General features: G+C 37.8%; 1 protein-coding gene and 1 pseudogene across 1 annotated transcript; both read left to right on the top strand.

Annotated features, from left to right (window-relative positions):
• The first annotated feature begins 1,822 nt into the window (after positions 1 to 1,822).
• On the top strand, positions 1,823 to 3,714 carry LOC124635849. Its single transcript, XM_047171798.1, has 3 exons — positions 1,823 to 2,659; positions 2,903 to 3,438; positions 3,668 to 3,714. Exons 1-2 carry the CDS (start codon positions 1,865 to 1,867, stop codon positions 3,377 to 3,379), a joined length of 1,272 nt encoding a protein of 423 aa, XP_047027754.1. The 5' UTR covers positions 1,823 to 1,864; the 3' UTR covers positions 3,380 to 3,438; positions 3,668 to 3,714.
• Positions 3,715 to 4,175: 461 nt separating this feature from the next.
• Positions 4,176 to 12,140, top strand: LOC124635850 (annotated as a pseudogene).
• Positions 12,141 to 18,525: the final 6,385 nt, after the last annotated feature.

The following is an 18,525-nucleotide window of genomic DNA, read 5'->3' as shown; positions in this document are numbered from 1 at the left end:
TTAAAAGAAAAAATATCGTCATCATGTGCCTAGCCTTTTTCCCAATCATGTTGTCCAGTCAAACCTAAAAAAATAAACCGGCCAAGTGCGAGTCGGACTCGTGCACGAAGGGTTCCGTAAATTACAGTTAAATCAACCTATCTCAAAAACTATAAGAGATACTTTGATCAAACCAAAAATCGTTGAAAGAGTTAATTAGCATGCATCACCTCTATTTTTTTTAGAATTTTATACCCCGTAGTTATAAAAATAGAGGGGGGGGGACATACTTTTTACGACTTTGAGAGCTGATATCTCAAAAACCGTTCACTTTAAGAAAAATGTTTTTTAGAAAACTTTATATCATTTTAAAAGACCTTTCCATTGATACCCCACACGGGTATGTACATCGAAAAAAAAAATTTCATCCCTCAGTTACATGTATGGGGGGCCCCACCCCCAATTCTTTTTTTTACTATTTAGTGTCATATTTTTGTAGCGGTTCATACAACACATATTCCCATCAAATTTCATCACTGTAGTACTTATAGTTTCCGAGTAAATCGGCTGTGACAGACGGACAGACGGACAGACGGACAGACGGACATGACGAAACTATAAGGGTTCCGTTTTTGCCATTTTGGCTACGGAACCCTAAAAAGATGTTCAATAACAGCTGGGATCTACAGTCTCAAAGAAAAATATCTTGTCGTGCTTGCCTAGTGCGTAAGGCACCAACCTCTCAAGTATGAGTGTGGGGCATTGATATCCCAAATATTGTTCTTATATATGTATGTGTGTGGGGTCGATTCCACGTAGGCAATGCAACTTTAACCAATACAACGTCTGTACGTACTCTTTAAGTAAGTATATCTTAGAACCAATGACTGATTGGTCGAAGAAAACCATTTACTTCTGTAAAGTATGAAATCACCAACTCGCATTGAACAAGCGTGGTGATTAACGTCCAATCCTTCCCTGCGAGAGAGGAGCCCTGTGCCCAGCATTGGGATTGGAAAGCTGATGACGAAAAAAAATCATCATGAATTGCAAATTACTACCGATACAAATGATTGATGTATTTCAATAAAAGGCCATATAAATTAGTCACTGGCTACTTATCATAATCATTAATACTCATTTAGCCTAGAAATCACGCTTATAAATAAACAACGTAACTTGTTGTTGAGCTCTGAAGGATGGAACCTTCAGGGCTCAACAACAAGTTATTAGGAAAAAAACTTATTTGGTAATAATTATTAAAAAATGCGTTTATTCAAATATCTTGCGATTTTTTTGATAAATACGGTTAGGAGCAGTAATTGTAATTTCTAAGTTACTAATATGTAACATGTATTCTAAAAATATGTAACATATTTTATTAAGGTTAAGATAAGTCTTGTAATATCACTTTATTTACATTAGCTTTATAATTACGAAGTACAATGTATGTATAATCCACTCAGGGTTTTTCTTTCATTCCCTTGCCCTTATTCCAATTTCTTATTTGAGGACAGCGCAAAATGTCTTCCTCTTCCTAAGCTCTCCGTCCAACGTCATTTCTTTAGTGACATTCTTTCTTGGTTTACATTTTCATTCACACAATCTACCGTTGCTTCGGTCGTCCTTTTCCTCTATATCCATCTGTCATATTCATGTTCGAAGGTTTCGATTACCTATAACAGCTATTAGTGTAATCAGACCACCCGTCTAGTAACCACTGTTTATTTTCATGAATCATGGCATCTGATTACAAAATCAAAAAATACCAAACATTATCTAATCATAAACATAACAGACTCCAATTTTCACTAGATATAGATAAAAATACTTAGTATAAATTATTGGCTGATCATAACATTAAGTTATATAGTAACAAGCAATCATGGCACAATATAACTTTGAGGGCGATTTAGAGAATTTAAATGACCGCCAACTTCAGTTCATTCATAAAGTGATATTGGAACACGATGCTAAATTCAAAAAAGCAACTTTTTGTAAACTTGGACAGGCTGGTGATAATTTTGTGGGGAACGTTAAAAGGATCAGCGTAGAAGGTGAAGAAAGAACCATGAAAATGGTTCTGAAATATGCTGTATCTGATGAAACTCTTCGAGGTGTCACAAACACTGAAGTCATGTTCAAAAATGAACACATCATGTATACAAAAGTATTACCAACGTTTGTGGAACTGCAAAAAACTGTGGGAGTACCAGAGAAAGATCAGCTAAGATATGCACAATGCTACGGGTCCTTTAACGAAGCCCCTTATGAAGTTATAATTTTGGAAGACTTAAATGAATCTGGTTATAAAATGTTGAACAAGTTTAACTCATTGACTTATGATAGTGTCATAAGCATCTTAAAAAACTTTGCTGCCATCCATTCTCTTTCCTATGTATTAAAGAATAAAGAACCGGAAAAGTTTGAAGACTTTAAAGAGCAATTAACAGATCCTTGGAAATCTGCATACGACAATCCAGAAATGAAAAGTCGTTTTCAAATAGTAGAAGATGAAATTGTATCAGTGCTCGAAGGTAGTGCTTACAAGAAATTGGTCGAAAATAAAATAGTCAAGATCTTTGAACTACGAGAAAAGTTTATAGAGCTTGAGAAAACTAATAAATATTCGGTGATTCAACAAGGCGATGCGTGGACGAACAATATTATGTTTAAAATTGTAAGTATTTTAAATGCTTGTATGCCTAATAATTGCTGTAAGTGTGAATAAATAAAGTTATGTTGAATTAAGCGTTAAGTCGTAGCATAGAATTTTGTGAATTAATGTCGCTGTGTGTGATAGTGCTGACGACTGATTATACTGATTATGTCAATTAAGGATTTTCTTATCATCGTTGATTGCCCGTCTGCATAGTTCCCTTTCTTGCTACTTTATTATTACCTATTTTAATTCTGTTCACAGGATCATGATCCAGTACAATCAATATTGATTGACTTTCAAGCATCATTCAACAGCAACCCAGTCATAGACCTTCTCTTCATGATTTTCAACTGCACCGACCATGAAACGAGGTCCAAACATTACTACGACTGGATAGACTATTACCACTCAGAGCTTGACAAGTCACTGTCGAACTTTGGTTTAAAAGCCTGCTCCATTTACCCAAGAGACCAGATGGACGCAGATATAAAAAGTTATGCTAAATTGATCTTTGGCCAGAGCCTAGTTTTAGCTAATATGCTGATGAGAGATCCAAAAGAAGCTGCCGATCTCGTGGAAGCAATGAGAGATATGGATAGAAGTGCTATACCTGATTCGATGAAAACAGGCAGTCTGCAGGTTCAAACTCAAAATCGAATTAAAAACAGAATTTTTGGTGTCATCAATAGTTTTCAGGATTTCGGTTTATTGGAAGCTGTAAGTCAGTGGGATGATTAATAACCGTCCCTAAATTGCAAGTGTTAGTTCCTGATTGTGTGCAAGTCTATAATCTTAGCTAATGTTCGGCCATTCAGAGAATGCGTTCCTGACACGTCGCGATTGAACTGACGACGTAATAACATTCATTGATTATTGATATAATAATGTTGTTTTAATGCTCCTCAATTGTTAAAACGGTAAACAACCAGCAAAAATATTTTTATCGTAACTGCAACGCCATTGCAAAGTTACGTCGTCAGTTCAATCGCGACGTGTCAGGAACGCATTCTCTGAATGGCCGAACTATAGTGCCAATTAATGTTAGTTTGTGATATACATATGTGCTCAAGGAATTTTATTTATCATTCATATTTAATTCACAAAAAATTGACAATCTATTGTAAAATATTATTCTTTATGTTCTACGGAACATTGATAGTACCGCTTCCATTTCATATATATGTGGGAACGTCAGAAGGAGCCTCGCGGCGGTTCTGGCTGTCATCTTCCATCGTTTGCGTTGCAACGACCGGAATTCAAAAATAAAGGCACGCTTGTGTAGTCCGATGTTCCATTATTTGGTTTCCTCACCACTTTATTCACAATCGCACACAATCAGTAAGATGGAATGAGATTTCGAGCCAATAGGTTAGTATATGCGCACTTCAGTTGGCACCTGTCACCAGAATGACCGCTGCCATTACTCGTCGTGACACTTACTACTCTATTCGGGGTTACCCGCTCATAATTTTAATGTTATAAACGCGCCGACATATATAAGTTCCGCTACACCTAAAGATATGATGGCAGCTGGATTAATGTTATGTAGTAATTTTAATCTCTCGGTTCATTAAAGTCCCATTTTTAAACGTTTTCATAAGTTGACTCATAACTTAATCTAATCTTTTAGCTATCCGATTAATAGCCGGTCAAGATAAAGATAAAATATTAATATAAATTAAAAGACGATTATGGTTACAAGTTAGTGTCTAAATTAATCATGGCGCAATACAAATTCGAAGGAGATTTTGATAGTCTAAACGAACGCCAATTGGATTTCGTCAATAAAGTGGTAGAGGAACTGTATTGTACGCTCATTTTATTATGTTAATCGACTCGCCAACGCACCACCACACAGGTCGACAGTCTGACAACGACTGACTCCCCACCGCTCGATCCGGTATTTATAACCGAGTGACGTATGCGCACGAGGCGTCATAATAATGACATAACCTATACAATGATGCACATGTACCTGCATACACTACATCTCTCCCTTGTTGTTTTGATTTTAACCTTGTTTCAAAAAGTCCAACAATCAAACTCATAAATATTTTGGTAATTTCTTAAAGATCTATCAAACACCTGCAGCACAACAAAACCACGCTATCAGATCAGTCCACCGATCACACTGCCATCAAACTGATTTACTTTGTTCCGTTTCCATTTCATTTCCCTTTCCATTTAAGGAGACGACAGATATCGGTGATACTGCAGGACACTACATCCCTTCCCTTGTGAAATAAACATAAATAAAAATCCGTCCCTTTGCAGACGGTAACATACCAGCATCTGCTTCAGGCTCAACAAGACAAATTCGTAGCAGTGATATCAGGCCGGCAAGTTTAACTTCAGGTTTTGTAGCCGCTGTTCCGGCCCTGTATTATATCTACACTAGAGATGATCCGTCCATTTGGCAGACATCCCGCCAATCAGTCCATGTGAAATCAAGCAAGTCTGAAATATTGCTGTGCCTTCAGATAATGAGCACTCATCTTGCTTGGTTCGACTTCACTTAAAACTGATACAGAATGCCTTGTTCCAAGGTAAAAGATCGGCATTAGGGTACCTCATCAATGCTTTTCACTCATTCAAAACCGTACGAGCCGTACGAGGAAAGTAATCACATAAGATCGTCCCAATTGAATGGTGACCTAGATGGACTGTTTCCAATTTGATGATGACCATATACTTTGTCACCCATTTAATGGCGACCACATACTTTGTCTCCAATTTAATGGTGACTCTATACTTTGTCACCCATTTAATGGTGACCACATACTTTGTCTCCAATTTAATGGTGACTCCATACTTTGTCACCCATTTAATGGTGACCACATACTTTGTCTCCAATTTAATGGCGACCACATATTTTGTCACCAATTTAATGGTTTAAATTGTAGTTCTATGTACGAGTTAAGTACTTTGTGTGCCTTGTAAGCAAGAGAATGCTAACTCAACTAATTTTGGTAATATGTAGTTTTTAATTTGAGAGTGGAATATCAAAGCCTATCATTATCTCAGCAATGTAACAAACAATCTGGTCTTCAACCCTATTGATCAGCGCTAGTACTTTGCACGTTTCTGCTAGTACACTCGCTGAAATTCTGATATAGGCTTTAAATACCCTACATCAATGTATGTCCAATATCTAGTCAAGAAACTGTAAGCTTCTTAGCATTCAACACCCAACATATGAATACCTTACTGCATATAATAGTTGGAAGCGACCTGCATCCAGCGTCTTCCGGTGACCTTTATAAGGTCGTCTTTATAAGGTATCTGTGGAGATCAAAGGGGGAGGCCTATGTTCAGCAGTGGACGTCCTATGGCTGAGATGATGATGATGATGATGATGATATAATAGTGCGATAGGAATACTTATATTTCGGTTAGGCATCCAAGAACACTATTATCACCGGACATTGCGTTCTGTAATGTTTGTTTGCTTTTATTAATGTGGTTTTCAAAAATTAAAGTAGTCAAAGAATTATTATGCTTTGATGGTAAGCTTTTTAGTGTCATGGTTACATATTTAACTAATTATATTATTAGATTTTAACTAATTAGAACCATATTATGTAACGAACGCACTTTAACAGGTGTCACTAACTTTGCACTATATATTTTGAAGCTGTGACATTCTGCATCACCATAAAATAGAAGAGTCCCTGACCCTCAACTCATGCTCTTCTTCCTTTCAACAAGGTGACAGCAGCTCACAAACAGTTTTCTAGTCGATGCAATTTTCCTTTTGCAAAACAACCGCTAAACTTTCTAAAACATTTGTCTACACATAGATAAATGTGGGATTCTAATTCTATATCTCAATTTCATGAGCAGCTATGCTGCTCTCATGTCATACTTGACCTCATCAATTTGATGATCAGCTTTGTGCTGCTTCCATTTTTAATATTTTACGCTTTTCCAATTTCATGACCGCGTATAGGTAACGTAATATATATTTTTTTTTTTATGTAAGTATAGTTGGCTGCATAAGTATGTTTATAGTTTCGTTCAAAAGCGCTTACCCTTTATTGCAGCTGACTTTATCTACGTTGTTTTAGTTAGACAACCAGAATATAAAAATATTATTATCTTTTATAGGGACAGCACCCCAGTAAATTTTTAAACGATTTGGTGACTAAGGGCAATTTTACTTCCTATACTTTAAGGAACACTTACTCAGATTATATTTTGCAGTAGGACTTAGGAACTTAATTAACCAAATGTCGACGCAACTGTGTAGTTTAATTAGCACAAAAGAGTAATAAATGTCGATAAATGTAAATAGTGATAAAGTTCTTTACCTCTCATGCGAGTCCAATTGTCTTACGGTAACCTAAGATTGGTGTTCTAAGATCAATTATTATTAACCCTAACGCTATGGACACAAGACATTATTTTGTTAATAGATATCCATCCCATCACCCATATGGATCTTATGGGATGGGTTGAGGAAATTACACAACTTTATATTACAAGTAGGTGTGCACTTCAAGAATATATTAATGTGATGATTTATTAACTTGAGATCAATAAATGGATTCTATTTCATATATGTTCATATATGGTTACGTTATTCGCTCCTATGGAAGCATATTCTTCCACAACTCTCAATGTACTTATACTGCTTATTGGTACTGCAATACTGTAAAACATAATTTGCAAATAACAATATTATAATGAGGGCCACTTTGTTAAACTATTTGTAAACACCAATGTAAATCAATAAAAAAGAGGCTAAGATACCAATTAAAATTCATTCAAGCCTGAGTCTTGAAGGTTTTAAAAGCACACGCAATCATCAACTTTTGAGAACTTGATTGCAACAATCATCCATGAGCTAATCATCATTAGACAGTTCCCAGAGTAAGTATCTACATTGGAACTCCTTCCAGGTATCATCCTTAAAAGATTTTTTGTCACAGATGAGAAGGCCCAGTTGGGTAAATGATGATGATGTCCTCCTAGCCGATTATCGGCTACGGCGGCTGTACTCACGTAAGGGGATTAGCCAACTGCGCAGGACATATTATAGTGCACAAGCATTTGCGCAGACACAGGTGCACTCACTGTTCCTTCACTCTCATAACCCGATGGGACGGCAATCCGACACGACCGGAAAGAGATCAGGCGCAGGACCGACATTTACGTGCTTTCCGATGCACGGGTGTATCAATCACCAACTTCCAGGCCCGACCCGGGAATCGAACCCGAGACCTCGTGCTCAGCAGCCGCGCTTGCGACAGCTAGACCAACGAGGCAGTTGGGTAGATAAAGTAGCATTGTCAAATAAATCACAGATTGCTCCAATGCTTAGTTCCATATTCTTTTGATCTAAGAGTTTTATATCAACCTAAAGTACTGAAATTACAATTGTGAGCTAGCATGTTTACCAAAGATTCTATCTATTGAATACCAAAATTTTGATCCACATTTTCCAGCTAGTATTGCTGCTTGTATGCTGTTCTACTGTTCTGTATCTTCTGGAATATCTCTGTTGTATAACAACCTCTTTAATACAGCAAAATAAAGTAAAAGTATTGAAATTATACCTAGGGTGACTGAGCAACTGTTATAATTAACACTATTATGGGTAGGCAACCCACTAGAGGTGTTGATGGACTTGGATGTTGTGCATAGGTGAATACATACCAGTATACCTGGGCGAGTTCTTCAACATACATGGCCAACCTACTACGGTCCCTCAATGTGCTGTTTGTTTAACTAGATACCTAGCACATGTTTGTCATTTGTAGAACCGTTGAGTATATAACCCACCAGTTTGTTCTTGTAATATCCTCTATATTGCAAGCACTTGAATTAAGTTAGTTAAGTACCAGAACAATATAGCAGGTATAAGTTGTTGACTAGACTCTGAGAAGTTAAGTTTGGAAGCTTTTTATGATCCAAATCACCGGGCACAGAAAATATAAAAATTATCAAGATTTACTATTTAGTTGTTGCAGTAGTTGACAACTATCGCCAGATAATTTATGCGTGTACAGTCAATTGAATGACCAGTAGACGTTCACTACCGTTAACTGTCAAGCTGTCAATTTAATGACCAGTAGATATAGACTACTGCCAACTGCCAAGCTGTCAATTTAATGACCAGTAGATATACACTACTGCCAACCATCAAGCTGTCAATTCAATGCCCAGTAGATATAGACTACTGCCAACAATCAGGCTGTCAATTTAATGACCAGTAGATACACACTACTGCCAACCATCAAGCTGTCAATTCAATGACCAGTAGATATAGACTACTGCCAACAATCAGGCTGTCAATTTAATGACCAGTAGATACACACTACTGCCAACTGTCAAGCTGTCAATTTAATGACCAGTAGATATAGACTACTGCCAACTGCCAAGCTGTCAATTTAATGACCAGTAGATATACACTACTGCCAACCATCAAGCTGTCAATTCAATGCCCAGTAGATATAGACTACTGCCAACAATCAGGCTGTCAATTTAATGACCAGTAGATACACACTACTGCCAACCATCAAGCTGTCAATTCAATGACCAGTAGATATAGACTACTGCCAACAATCAGGCTGTCAATTTAATGACCAGTAGATACACACTACTGCCAACTGCCAAGCTGTCAATCTAATGACCAGTAGATACACGCTACTGCCAACTGCCAAGCTGTCAATCTAATGACCAGTAGATATACACTACTGCTAACCGTCAAGCTGTCAATTTAATGACCAGCAGATTTTTGGAATAGAATAGGTCTTTATTTGCTTAGAATGCAGGCACTTACAAAATAGGATTGTAAACAACATAATAAGATCCGTGTACATTCCGCCTTGTTGGCATGCAAGCACAACAATTATTAAACACAATTGATTATAAGGCAAATAGGTTATTGTATTATATCCTCTAGGAAATCCCACCACTGCTAAAGTCGTCTTGACGACAATTCAACAACCAGCAACTTTATATTGCTTCCAATAAATGCCTATTATTGAATAAACTTTGATGCAGGTTTAAGAATGAGTAAACTGATCACCAAGTAATGATTTTGTATTATAAATTACTCATTTGATAAATATTAACACCTGCAATAAATATTGCTACTTCCATTAGAATTGTAACAAGGTAAACTTAAACAAAGAATTACGTAAAAAGGTTAAAATTTGTTTGCAATTCGGGTGATACATACATGAACATAAAAGTTATGTATACTTTGTCATTCTACTCTCTTCCCTTCCTTCTTTCCTTTTGCTCTTTTTAATATGATTGAATATTAACATCGGTCAGAGGTTACTTGTTGTCAAAGCTTATTTAGCATACATTAATTTGGTATAGGCATGAATAGGACAAATTATTTAGTATAACCTTGTATATCAAATATTTTTCTGGATCACAGAACTAATAGGTAGTTCAAAATTATAAAAATTAGATAATAGGTAACTGTTGGTCCAAACACTCACGGTTTTATCCTCGTCGCCAATGTATTGTACGCTCATTTTATTATGTTAATCGACTCGCCAACGCACCACCACACAGGTCGACAGTCTGACAACGACTGACTCCCCACCGCTCGATCCGGTATTTATAACCGAGTGACGTATGCGCACGAGGCGTCATAATAATGACATAACCTATACAATGATGCACATGTACCTGCATACACTACAGGAACAAAACATAGAAGTTAAGAAAGTGACTTTCATAGCTGTTGGGCAAGCTGGTGATAATTTCATAGGAAATGTTAAGAGGATCATCATAGAAGGCGAGAATGGAAGTATGAAGATGATTGTCAAAGTTGCTGCTTCAAACGAAATGGCTCGTTATCAAACAAATACTGAAATCTTGTTTCGTAATGAGCACGTAACGTATACAGAATTATTGCCTAAACTAGTGCAGCTGCAGGAGACAGCAGGGGTCCCAGAAGAAGATAGATTACGGTATGCAAAATGCTACGGATCTCTTACTGAAGCCCCAAATGAAGTTATTATTTTAGAAGACTTGAATGAATCGGTTTTGCTATTTTCCACTCACTGGCCTTTGTTCTTAAAGAGCAAGAACCAGAGAAATATGATGAAATAAAGGAGAAGTTAACTGATGTATGGAATATATCATTCACAAGACCAGAAATGGAGATGTATAGTCACATGTTGGAATCCGAAACAGTACGAATTCTTGATGATAAACATAAACACTTAGTGGAAAACAAACTTTCAAATGCGTTTAAAGAGCGGGTAAAGTTAATTGAAAACGAAGATCAAAGATATACAGTTATACAGCAAGGAGATGCGTGGACGAACAACATCATGTTTAAATTGGTTAGTACTTCTTTCTTTATATATTTTTCTATAAAAAATTAGCTGTTTTTTGCGTTACACCCACGTCCCGAGAGAGACGTTCTTTTCGTACCCCTATGCCACCTAGATTAGTGTAACTTTCCAACAGTAAAAAAAATTTCAAATCATACAGTAGTTTTGAAGCATTCAGGTTACGAATAAAAATTCCTCGTGAATGAAGAATGAAAAGTTAAGCCATATTATGGAGGATCTTCTGACCAAGCGGGCATTATATCTGGTGGGCTAGTCCGGTAGCTGAAGACAGGTTTTTTTATTCAAGTCACTGATAATGGTGATAGTGCGATTTAAAAATAATATATGGATATGCGCATAGATGGCGCTGTAGATGTTGTGAAGCTTCAATCTTTATAAGTTTAGATATAATATTATAAACTGCATGCACTCCTACTTATTGCTATCATGCTAACAACACTTAATTTTACTTACAGGAAAAGGATTCCGTACAATCCGTCATGATTGACTACCAATTCGCAAGCAACGGCAACCCAATGACAGATTTCCTCTACATGGTCTTCAACTGCACCGACCATGAAACGAGGTCCAAACACTACCTCGACTGGATAGACTATTACTACTCGGAGCTTGAGAAGTCACTGTCAAACTTTGGTTTGCAAGCCAGCTCCATTTACCCAAGAGACCAGATGGATGCAGACATAAAGAAATACGCGAAATACATGTTTCATCATTCCATTCTCTTCGCACATCTTCTGATGAGGGACTCGGCTGAAGCTGGTGAGGTTTTGGAAGCAATGAAGAATGTAAATGTAGAAGAAGCAATGGAATCGTTTAAAGCTGACAACTTGCAGACTGCAACTCTTGGTAGGATTAAAAGTAAAATTGAGAATGTTATAGCGAGCTTTGAATTGTTTGAGTTATTTTAAGTTATGATATAAGATTGTAAGTTCAAAAATTGTATTTAGAAATATGTCTACATACTTTGTGAGTCCAATTCGGAGCGTACAATTAGTTTTCGAAGGTTATATTAATTCAAGATTAAATATTAGATATAACGTTCAGAATTTTGAAGTTACGGAATAATGATAGTGCAATTTCATGCATTCATGCAAATTCAATGCAGTCATTAGTACAAAAACCTGTAAATATTATTTTATATTGAATCAAGTAAATATAAGTGTTAAAATTATGAAGTGTTTCTTTACAATGATAAATCTTTGCCTATCGCCTGAGCATATCTTACTAATATTAAACGGCTGAACGGATTTGGATGAAAGAAGTGTGGGCAATAATGCAAAAAAAATGGATGAAAATGAGGGTAACCGGGGTTATCTGACAGCCTCTTGATTTTCAACATTTCAACTTAGGTCTCTTTAAATAAAGACACAATGAAACAGAGATATGATGATGTAAAGAAGTAGCAGAAACTGTCTTTTTAAGGAATCCAATGATTTATTATCGTTCAATAAAGTTAAATCATCACACTCAATCCTTCTCCATGTGAGAGGAGGCCTGTGCCCAGCAGTGGGACGATAACAGTAAAGTTGAATCATTATTAAAATAAATTCTCTGCTACGTAAGTTGGTCTACTATGATGTTGTTTACCATAAACCGAAAGAAGGATTAACTTAACACTATTAATTTAGTAAGGATTATTCATAACCGGGGTACAGTCGAAGCGGGCCACTACTCATCATCTGCCTAGCCTTTTCCCAACTGTGTCGGTCAGCTTCCAGTCGATGCAGCTGACTACCAGTTTTATATGCAGTGATTGCCTATCTGACCAAAGTCCAGTTTACGGGCAATTCAATACCCCCTGGTAAGAATGGTTGTCAGACTTTCATGCCTCTGATTACTTGTAAGACTGATGAAGATGTACAAAGGACAGTGAGGTCCGCTACTATTTATGAAATGAATGCAAGTGAAGATTTCATTGGTTTGGCTACACTAAATGCTATAGAAATAAAAAAAATAGTTGCCTTAATGATTGCCTATCAAAAAAGCTATTTACACAATAACATATAATTTATGTAAATCTTTTGTCGTTGTTAAGAATTAATCATATTACGTCGTTGTTAAGAATTAATCATATTATTAAACAACTTTGAGGACGAGGTGAATAGGAGAATTCAGTTGGGTTGGGCTGCATTTGGGAAGCTACGTCGAGTCCTAACATCGTCGATCCCACAGTGCCTAAAGACAAAAGTCTTCAATCAGTGCGTCCTACCTGTCATGACTTACGGAGCCGAAACGTGGACACTGACGGTACGGCTGGTCCACAAGTTTAAAGTCGCTCAGCGGGCTATGGAAAGAGCTATGCTTGGCATTTCTCTGAGGGATCGCATCAGAAATGAGGTAATCCGTCAGAGAACCAAAGTCATCGACATAGCCCACCGAATCAGCAAGCTGAAGTGGCAGTGGGCTGGCCATATTAGCCGAAGAACCGATAACCGTTGGGGTAAACGAGTTCTAGAGTGGAGACCACGCCTCGGCAAACGTAGTGTAGGACGTCCTCAGGCACGGTGGAGTGATGACTTGCGCAAGACGGCTGGCAGGAGCTGGATGCGAGCAGCCGAAAATCGATCTCAGTGGCGTGCACTTGGAGAGGCCTATGTCCAGCAGTGGACTGTGTAAGTGTAAGATTTGATTAAGCTTATTATGGAAATAAATTATTGTAAGATGCTTAGTTTGTTGTGCTTTTCTTTATTAAGCTTTTTTAAAGGTGCTTCTGCTTCTTGTAGACCGCACTGCAGGTTTGATATGCACGTTATCTTATAATCCTCAGTGTCAGGATTTTCTCAAATCCTTCTGACAGTCTTTAATGTGGAATTTCACCAACGACTGCTACCTACTGGGTAAGACAGAGAAGTTGTTTTCCCTTCACTCCCTGCACTTCTTTTAATACCTCAAAGTAAAGTAACAAAAAATCAATCGAGGACATATACCTATTTGTATGTTGTTATTTGCTTGTTGGAGGAAATAAGGCATAGTGATGCGTAGACGCCATCGACATGATACGTTAAGTAATTGATACGTAAGTTTTTTTATAAGAATATTGATACAAAAAGGTAAAGGCTATTCGCCGCAAAAAACTATAATTGATTCATTAATCATTTATAAGTCATTTATTCATAACTAGCTTCTGGCAGCGGTTTCATCCGCGTCCTGTGGAAACTTCTGTACGAACCCGGACGAAAAGTAGCCTAAGGCCTTCCTCGATAAATGGCATATCTAACATTGAAAAAAGTATTCAAATCGGACCAGTACTGCCTGAGCTTAGCGTGTTCAAGCAAACAAACAAACTCTTCAGCTTTACAATATATTAGTATAGATAGCATTAATGATTAATGGATCAATCTTAGTTTCTTGCGGCAAATAACCTTTGCCTATCTGTTATTATCTATAATACAAATCTATGTATATCAATACACGAAGTACTAATATTGATCTAATAATATGAACAGGCCTTTTTTTGTTTGTTTATAAATGCCCTAAAGTCGCATAACCGATTTGAAAAAGTCCATAATTCCTGGAAAACTACATTATCCTAAGCTGAAATATAATCATTAGCTATTGACGTTTCGTAAGAAGCTTTAATAATGGCGTCCACGGACGATTTCCGACGGCCACGGCGGCTGTTCTCACTTAAAGAGATCAGTCAGCTGCGCAGGACATATTATAGTGCACGAGCATTTGCGCAGACACAAGTGCACTCTCTATTCCTTCACTCTCATAGCCCGATGGGACGGCAATCCGACACGACCGGAAAAGGATCAGGTACAGGACCGACATTTACGTGCTCTCCGATGCACGGGAAGCCTTTAGTAGGTCTGTATCAAATAAAATCCAATGACTTCAACTTTTTCAACTTTGTTTGGTTAAGGAAACTGCATATGTGGTGTGTAAGGGACGCGAATGTAGCCGCGGCAAACAGCCAGTTCAGATTTAATACTAATTCTATGTATATATAGCTAGCTGTTTTCCCATGGTTTCACTCCCGTCCCATTGGAATATAATAATATAGTGATACTCGGGAAGAGTGTATGTAAGAGCTATCCAACAGCGAAACATTTAAAATATCGGTGTATTAGTTTTTGAATTTATCCATTACAAACAAACAATAATATTTTTTTTCCTCTTTATAATATTAGTACAGACAACAATGATAATACAAATACCTATTATCTAATAAGCCTTGTGTTTACGCAACAATGACTATCAAAAAAAAAATGATGCGTGGAATGATCAAGCAAAGATCAGTACTTCCATATACGTACATGAATCATGTTTTAGGGATCCATAAGGGCATTGGAAGCATGGAGGAAAATCCCTTGCACCGAATAATAAGGGCGGGTTAAGAAAGTATGATATTTATGCCAATGTAAATTTTCCAAAATCTTCCTAGCTATCCAACCATGCAGGGGTCGACTTTCAGTCAGCCCAGAGGTAGCTTGGTACGGGTATTTTACACGGAGTGACTGCCTATAAAAACTCCTCAACTAAATTATTCGGTAAGTCTGGTTTAAGACAGTACTGACTTAAAATGAACGCAAGCATGGTCAGGTAATCTATGGTTAATTAGTTTGTGAATTTCCACAAATGTACAAATAAATAAACTTGTATGCGAACAAATCATCAGATCGTTCACATATATGTACGGAAGCAATGACCGGATACCGACTCACGCTTGACAGTATGTTTTGGGAAAATTTTGTCATTCACTGAATTATCTAATTAAGATTAGATAATGCCTACATGACAAAATGTCCTTGTCCGTGCGTGACACAGCGTGGTTGTGGCATTACGTGTACCGGTGTCTCATCGCGGAGGACAATGACCTCGAATACTGTGAGGTGCGCGAATTGTAATATTGTTATTAATGAAGTTCTGGCATTCCTACATAATGTCATGGGCTTCATGGATGAACAGAGCATACACCAGTTATGTACTACGTCTTTCTCGGCGGAGGATATCCTGAAGGCTAAAACCTTGCTGTATGAGTCAGTACCAAATTCCAAAAAGATGCCGGTTCGACGAAAGGACGGAAAGAAAAAAGTGCTACGTGATCTAGAAGATATAATCTGCCTCATGAAAAGCACTGACCAAGATTTATTCCCAATTTTTGTAGCAAAGGAGTTGCACAAAGTCCCACCGGTCACTTTTGACCACGTTGATGTGACGAGGCTACTGAAGGACATACTAAAACTGCAAAACCAACTCAGTGTGCTAGAGGAAAAAATAGTTACAACGGAAAATTTGATCAACTCAAGATGGAGGTAGATAATATGAAACATGCATCAATATTAGATCGCGTCTCATATGTTAATGTAAATAGAAGAAGAGGAGCCTGTTTACAAAATAGTCAACATGACAGTGGTCCCATAGGTCTTCAATACGTGCCAATAACAGCATCTAAACTATCAGCTGATACTAAGGTCAGTGACCGCCCGACCTACGTAAGTCACTCATCAACACTAACATCAAATGGGGAAGATGGTTTTGTCTCTTTCTTATGTACACAAAAAGGCGCAACAGACACTCGAGGACACGTGGAGGCGCAATCTTGCACTGCGGTTTCGAAGCAAGTGAGTGGGACGGCTGGCGAACATATCCAAGGACGCGGAAGCTGTGATGGTGTGAGCGAGACACCGATACGAATGGAACGTGTTGAGGCCGCGGCGAGTACCGCGGTTTCGCACAAACCAGTTAGCACACCGGTTCCATCTGCGCGAGCGCACACTTCAGTTGAACCAGTTACCAGTGGAGAACGGTCGCCACAAGCTGCTGCAGTTTTACTTAGTACGGATGAACTACAAATACCTAAAGCGAGTATGTGTATGCGGCAGTCTAGCACAAAATGTGAGCAAACGGTAACAAACGAGTGTAGTAATACAGAATGGACGTTAGTGCGGAGCAAAGCATCCAAACGGTACAAACTTATAGGACAGAAAGGATGTGCTGCTACGGCACCGAATAGTAAGTTTAAAGCGGCTGACATTAAAGTGCCTTTGTTTATTTCGAATGTAAGTAAGGAAACGAGTGAGCAGGATATAATTAGAAAAAACGAATGAGGGTGTTACCCTCAAAACAATAAATATAAAAACTACAAAGAAATATAATGCTTATAAAGTGTACGTCTCTAAAACGAAGCTTAACTTATTTTTAAATAATGAATTTTGGCCAGATGGCATAACTTTTAGGCGTTTCATGCGTTTTACGTATCGAAAAAATGTGGAAGAAAATATGTTATAGAAAAGAAGTAAGATAAATTGTGAATATGTACGATAACAATTGCTGTAAATTTGTTAGCTTTAATTGTAAGTCTGTTAAGCGCTCTATTGACTGTGTAAGGAACATTTGTAAGATATCAGATGTAGTAGCCCTCCAAGAGACGTGGCTTCTCCCTCATGACATTCCTTTGTTAGGAACTATCTGTGATGATTTTGAGTACACTGGTAAATCAGCTGTTGATACGTCGGCGGGTTTACTCGTAGGGAGGCCATATGGGGGAGTGGTCATTCTATGGAGGAAGGGAATATTTGAGTCTGTGTCCATAATAGACTGCCCAAGCTCACGTCTGGCTGCTATAAAGGCTATTGTTGGCGGACGCTCCATTATTATAATTACAGTATATATGCCTACTGATTCATTAGACAACTTGCCTATTTTCACAGAAGTCCTAGGTGAGATCAGTGCAATTGTTGAGAGTGGTGTATTGAAAGTGTTTTTATTATGGGTGACTTTAATGCGCATCCTCATGAGCTGTTTTTTTAGGGAACTCATAAGTTTCTGCGCTGATCAAACCTGGATTTGTGCCGATATTGAGAAACTGGGCTATGCGGCCAATAACTACACTTTTGTTAGCCAGGCACACGGGTGCAGAAGATGGTTAGACCACTGTGTTGTATCTTCATCAGCGTGGCAAACTATTGTTAGGGTAGGCATAGTAGAGGATGTATTCTTATCTGACCATCTACCACTTTACATTGAGTGCTGTAATGAGGCCTGATTCTCGCCATTGTGACGTGACCTGGGGTGAGAGGGATGACTCGCAAATCACAAAATATCGTAATCTATGCAATGACAGGCTGCGGAACATCGGTCTTCCTCATGAATTTCAAAAGTGTAGTTATGGGTCCTGCAACTTAGTTGAGGATAAAAGTGTCCTGGATAATTTATACCAAAACTATTGTAGATATCTTGAGTAACGCAGCTATAATGACGAGTGAGAATGTTAAATCTAGACCAAGGAGAGGCAGAGTGCTGTGTGGCTGGAACAAGTATGTTCGAGATGCTTACCGGGAGGCCAGGCTTAAATTCAAAGAATGGGTAGCACACAATAGACCGTCTTCTGGAGTTAAATATGATGAAATGTGTGAGACGCGAAAGATATTTAAGGGTCGTCACAACTGGTGCCAGAAAAACAGGGAACGAATAAAAATTGACTATTTAGCTGAACAAAGAGCGGCAAATAGTTTTAGTAAATTCTGGAAAGCTACGAGTAAGCTGGATACTAGGCCTTTTTTTTTTTTTTTTTAACGACGTAAAAAATCATCAAATGACCCCTCCCGCTGTGGG

Source organism: Helicoverpa zea, chromosome 13, assembly GCF_022581195.2.
Source record: "Helicoverpa zea isolate HzStark_Cry1AcR chromosome 13, ilHelZeax1.1, whole genome shotgun sequence".
Taxonomy (NCBI): domain Eukaryota; kingdom Metazoa; phylum Arthropoda; class Insecta; order Lepidoptera; family Noctuidae; genus Helicoverpa; species Helicoverpa zea.
The sequence above is the reverse complement of the archived record's forward strand: the minus strand, read 5'-3'. Positions and strand labels throughout refer to the sequence as shown.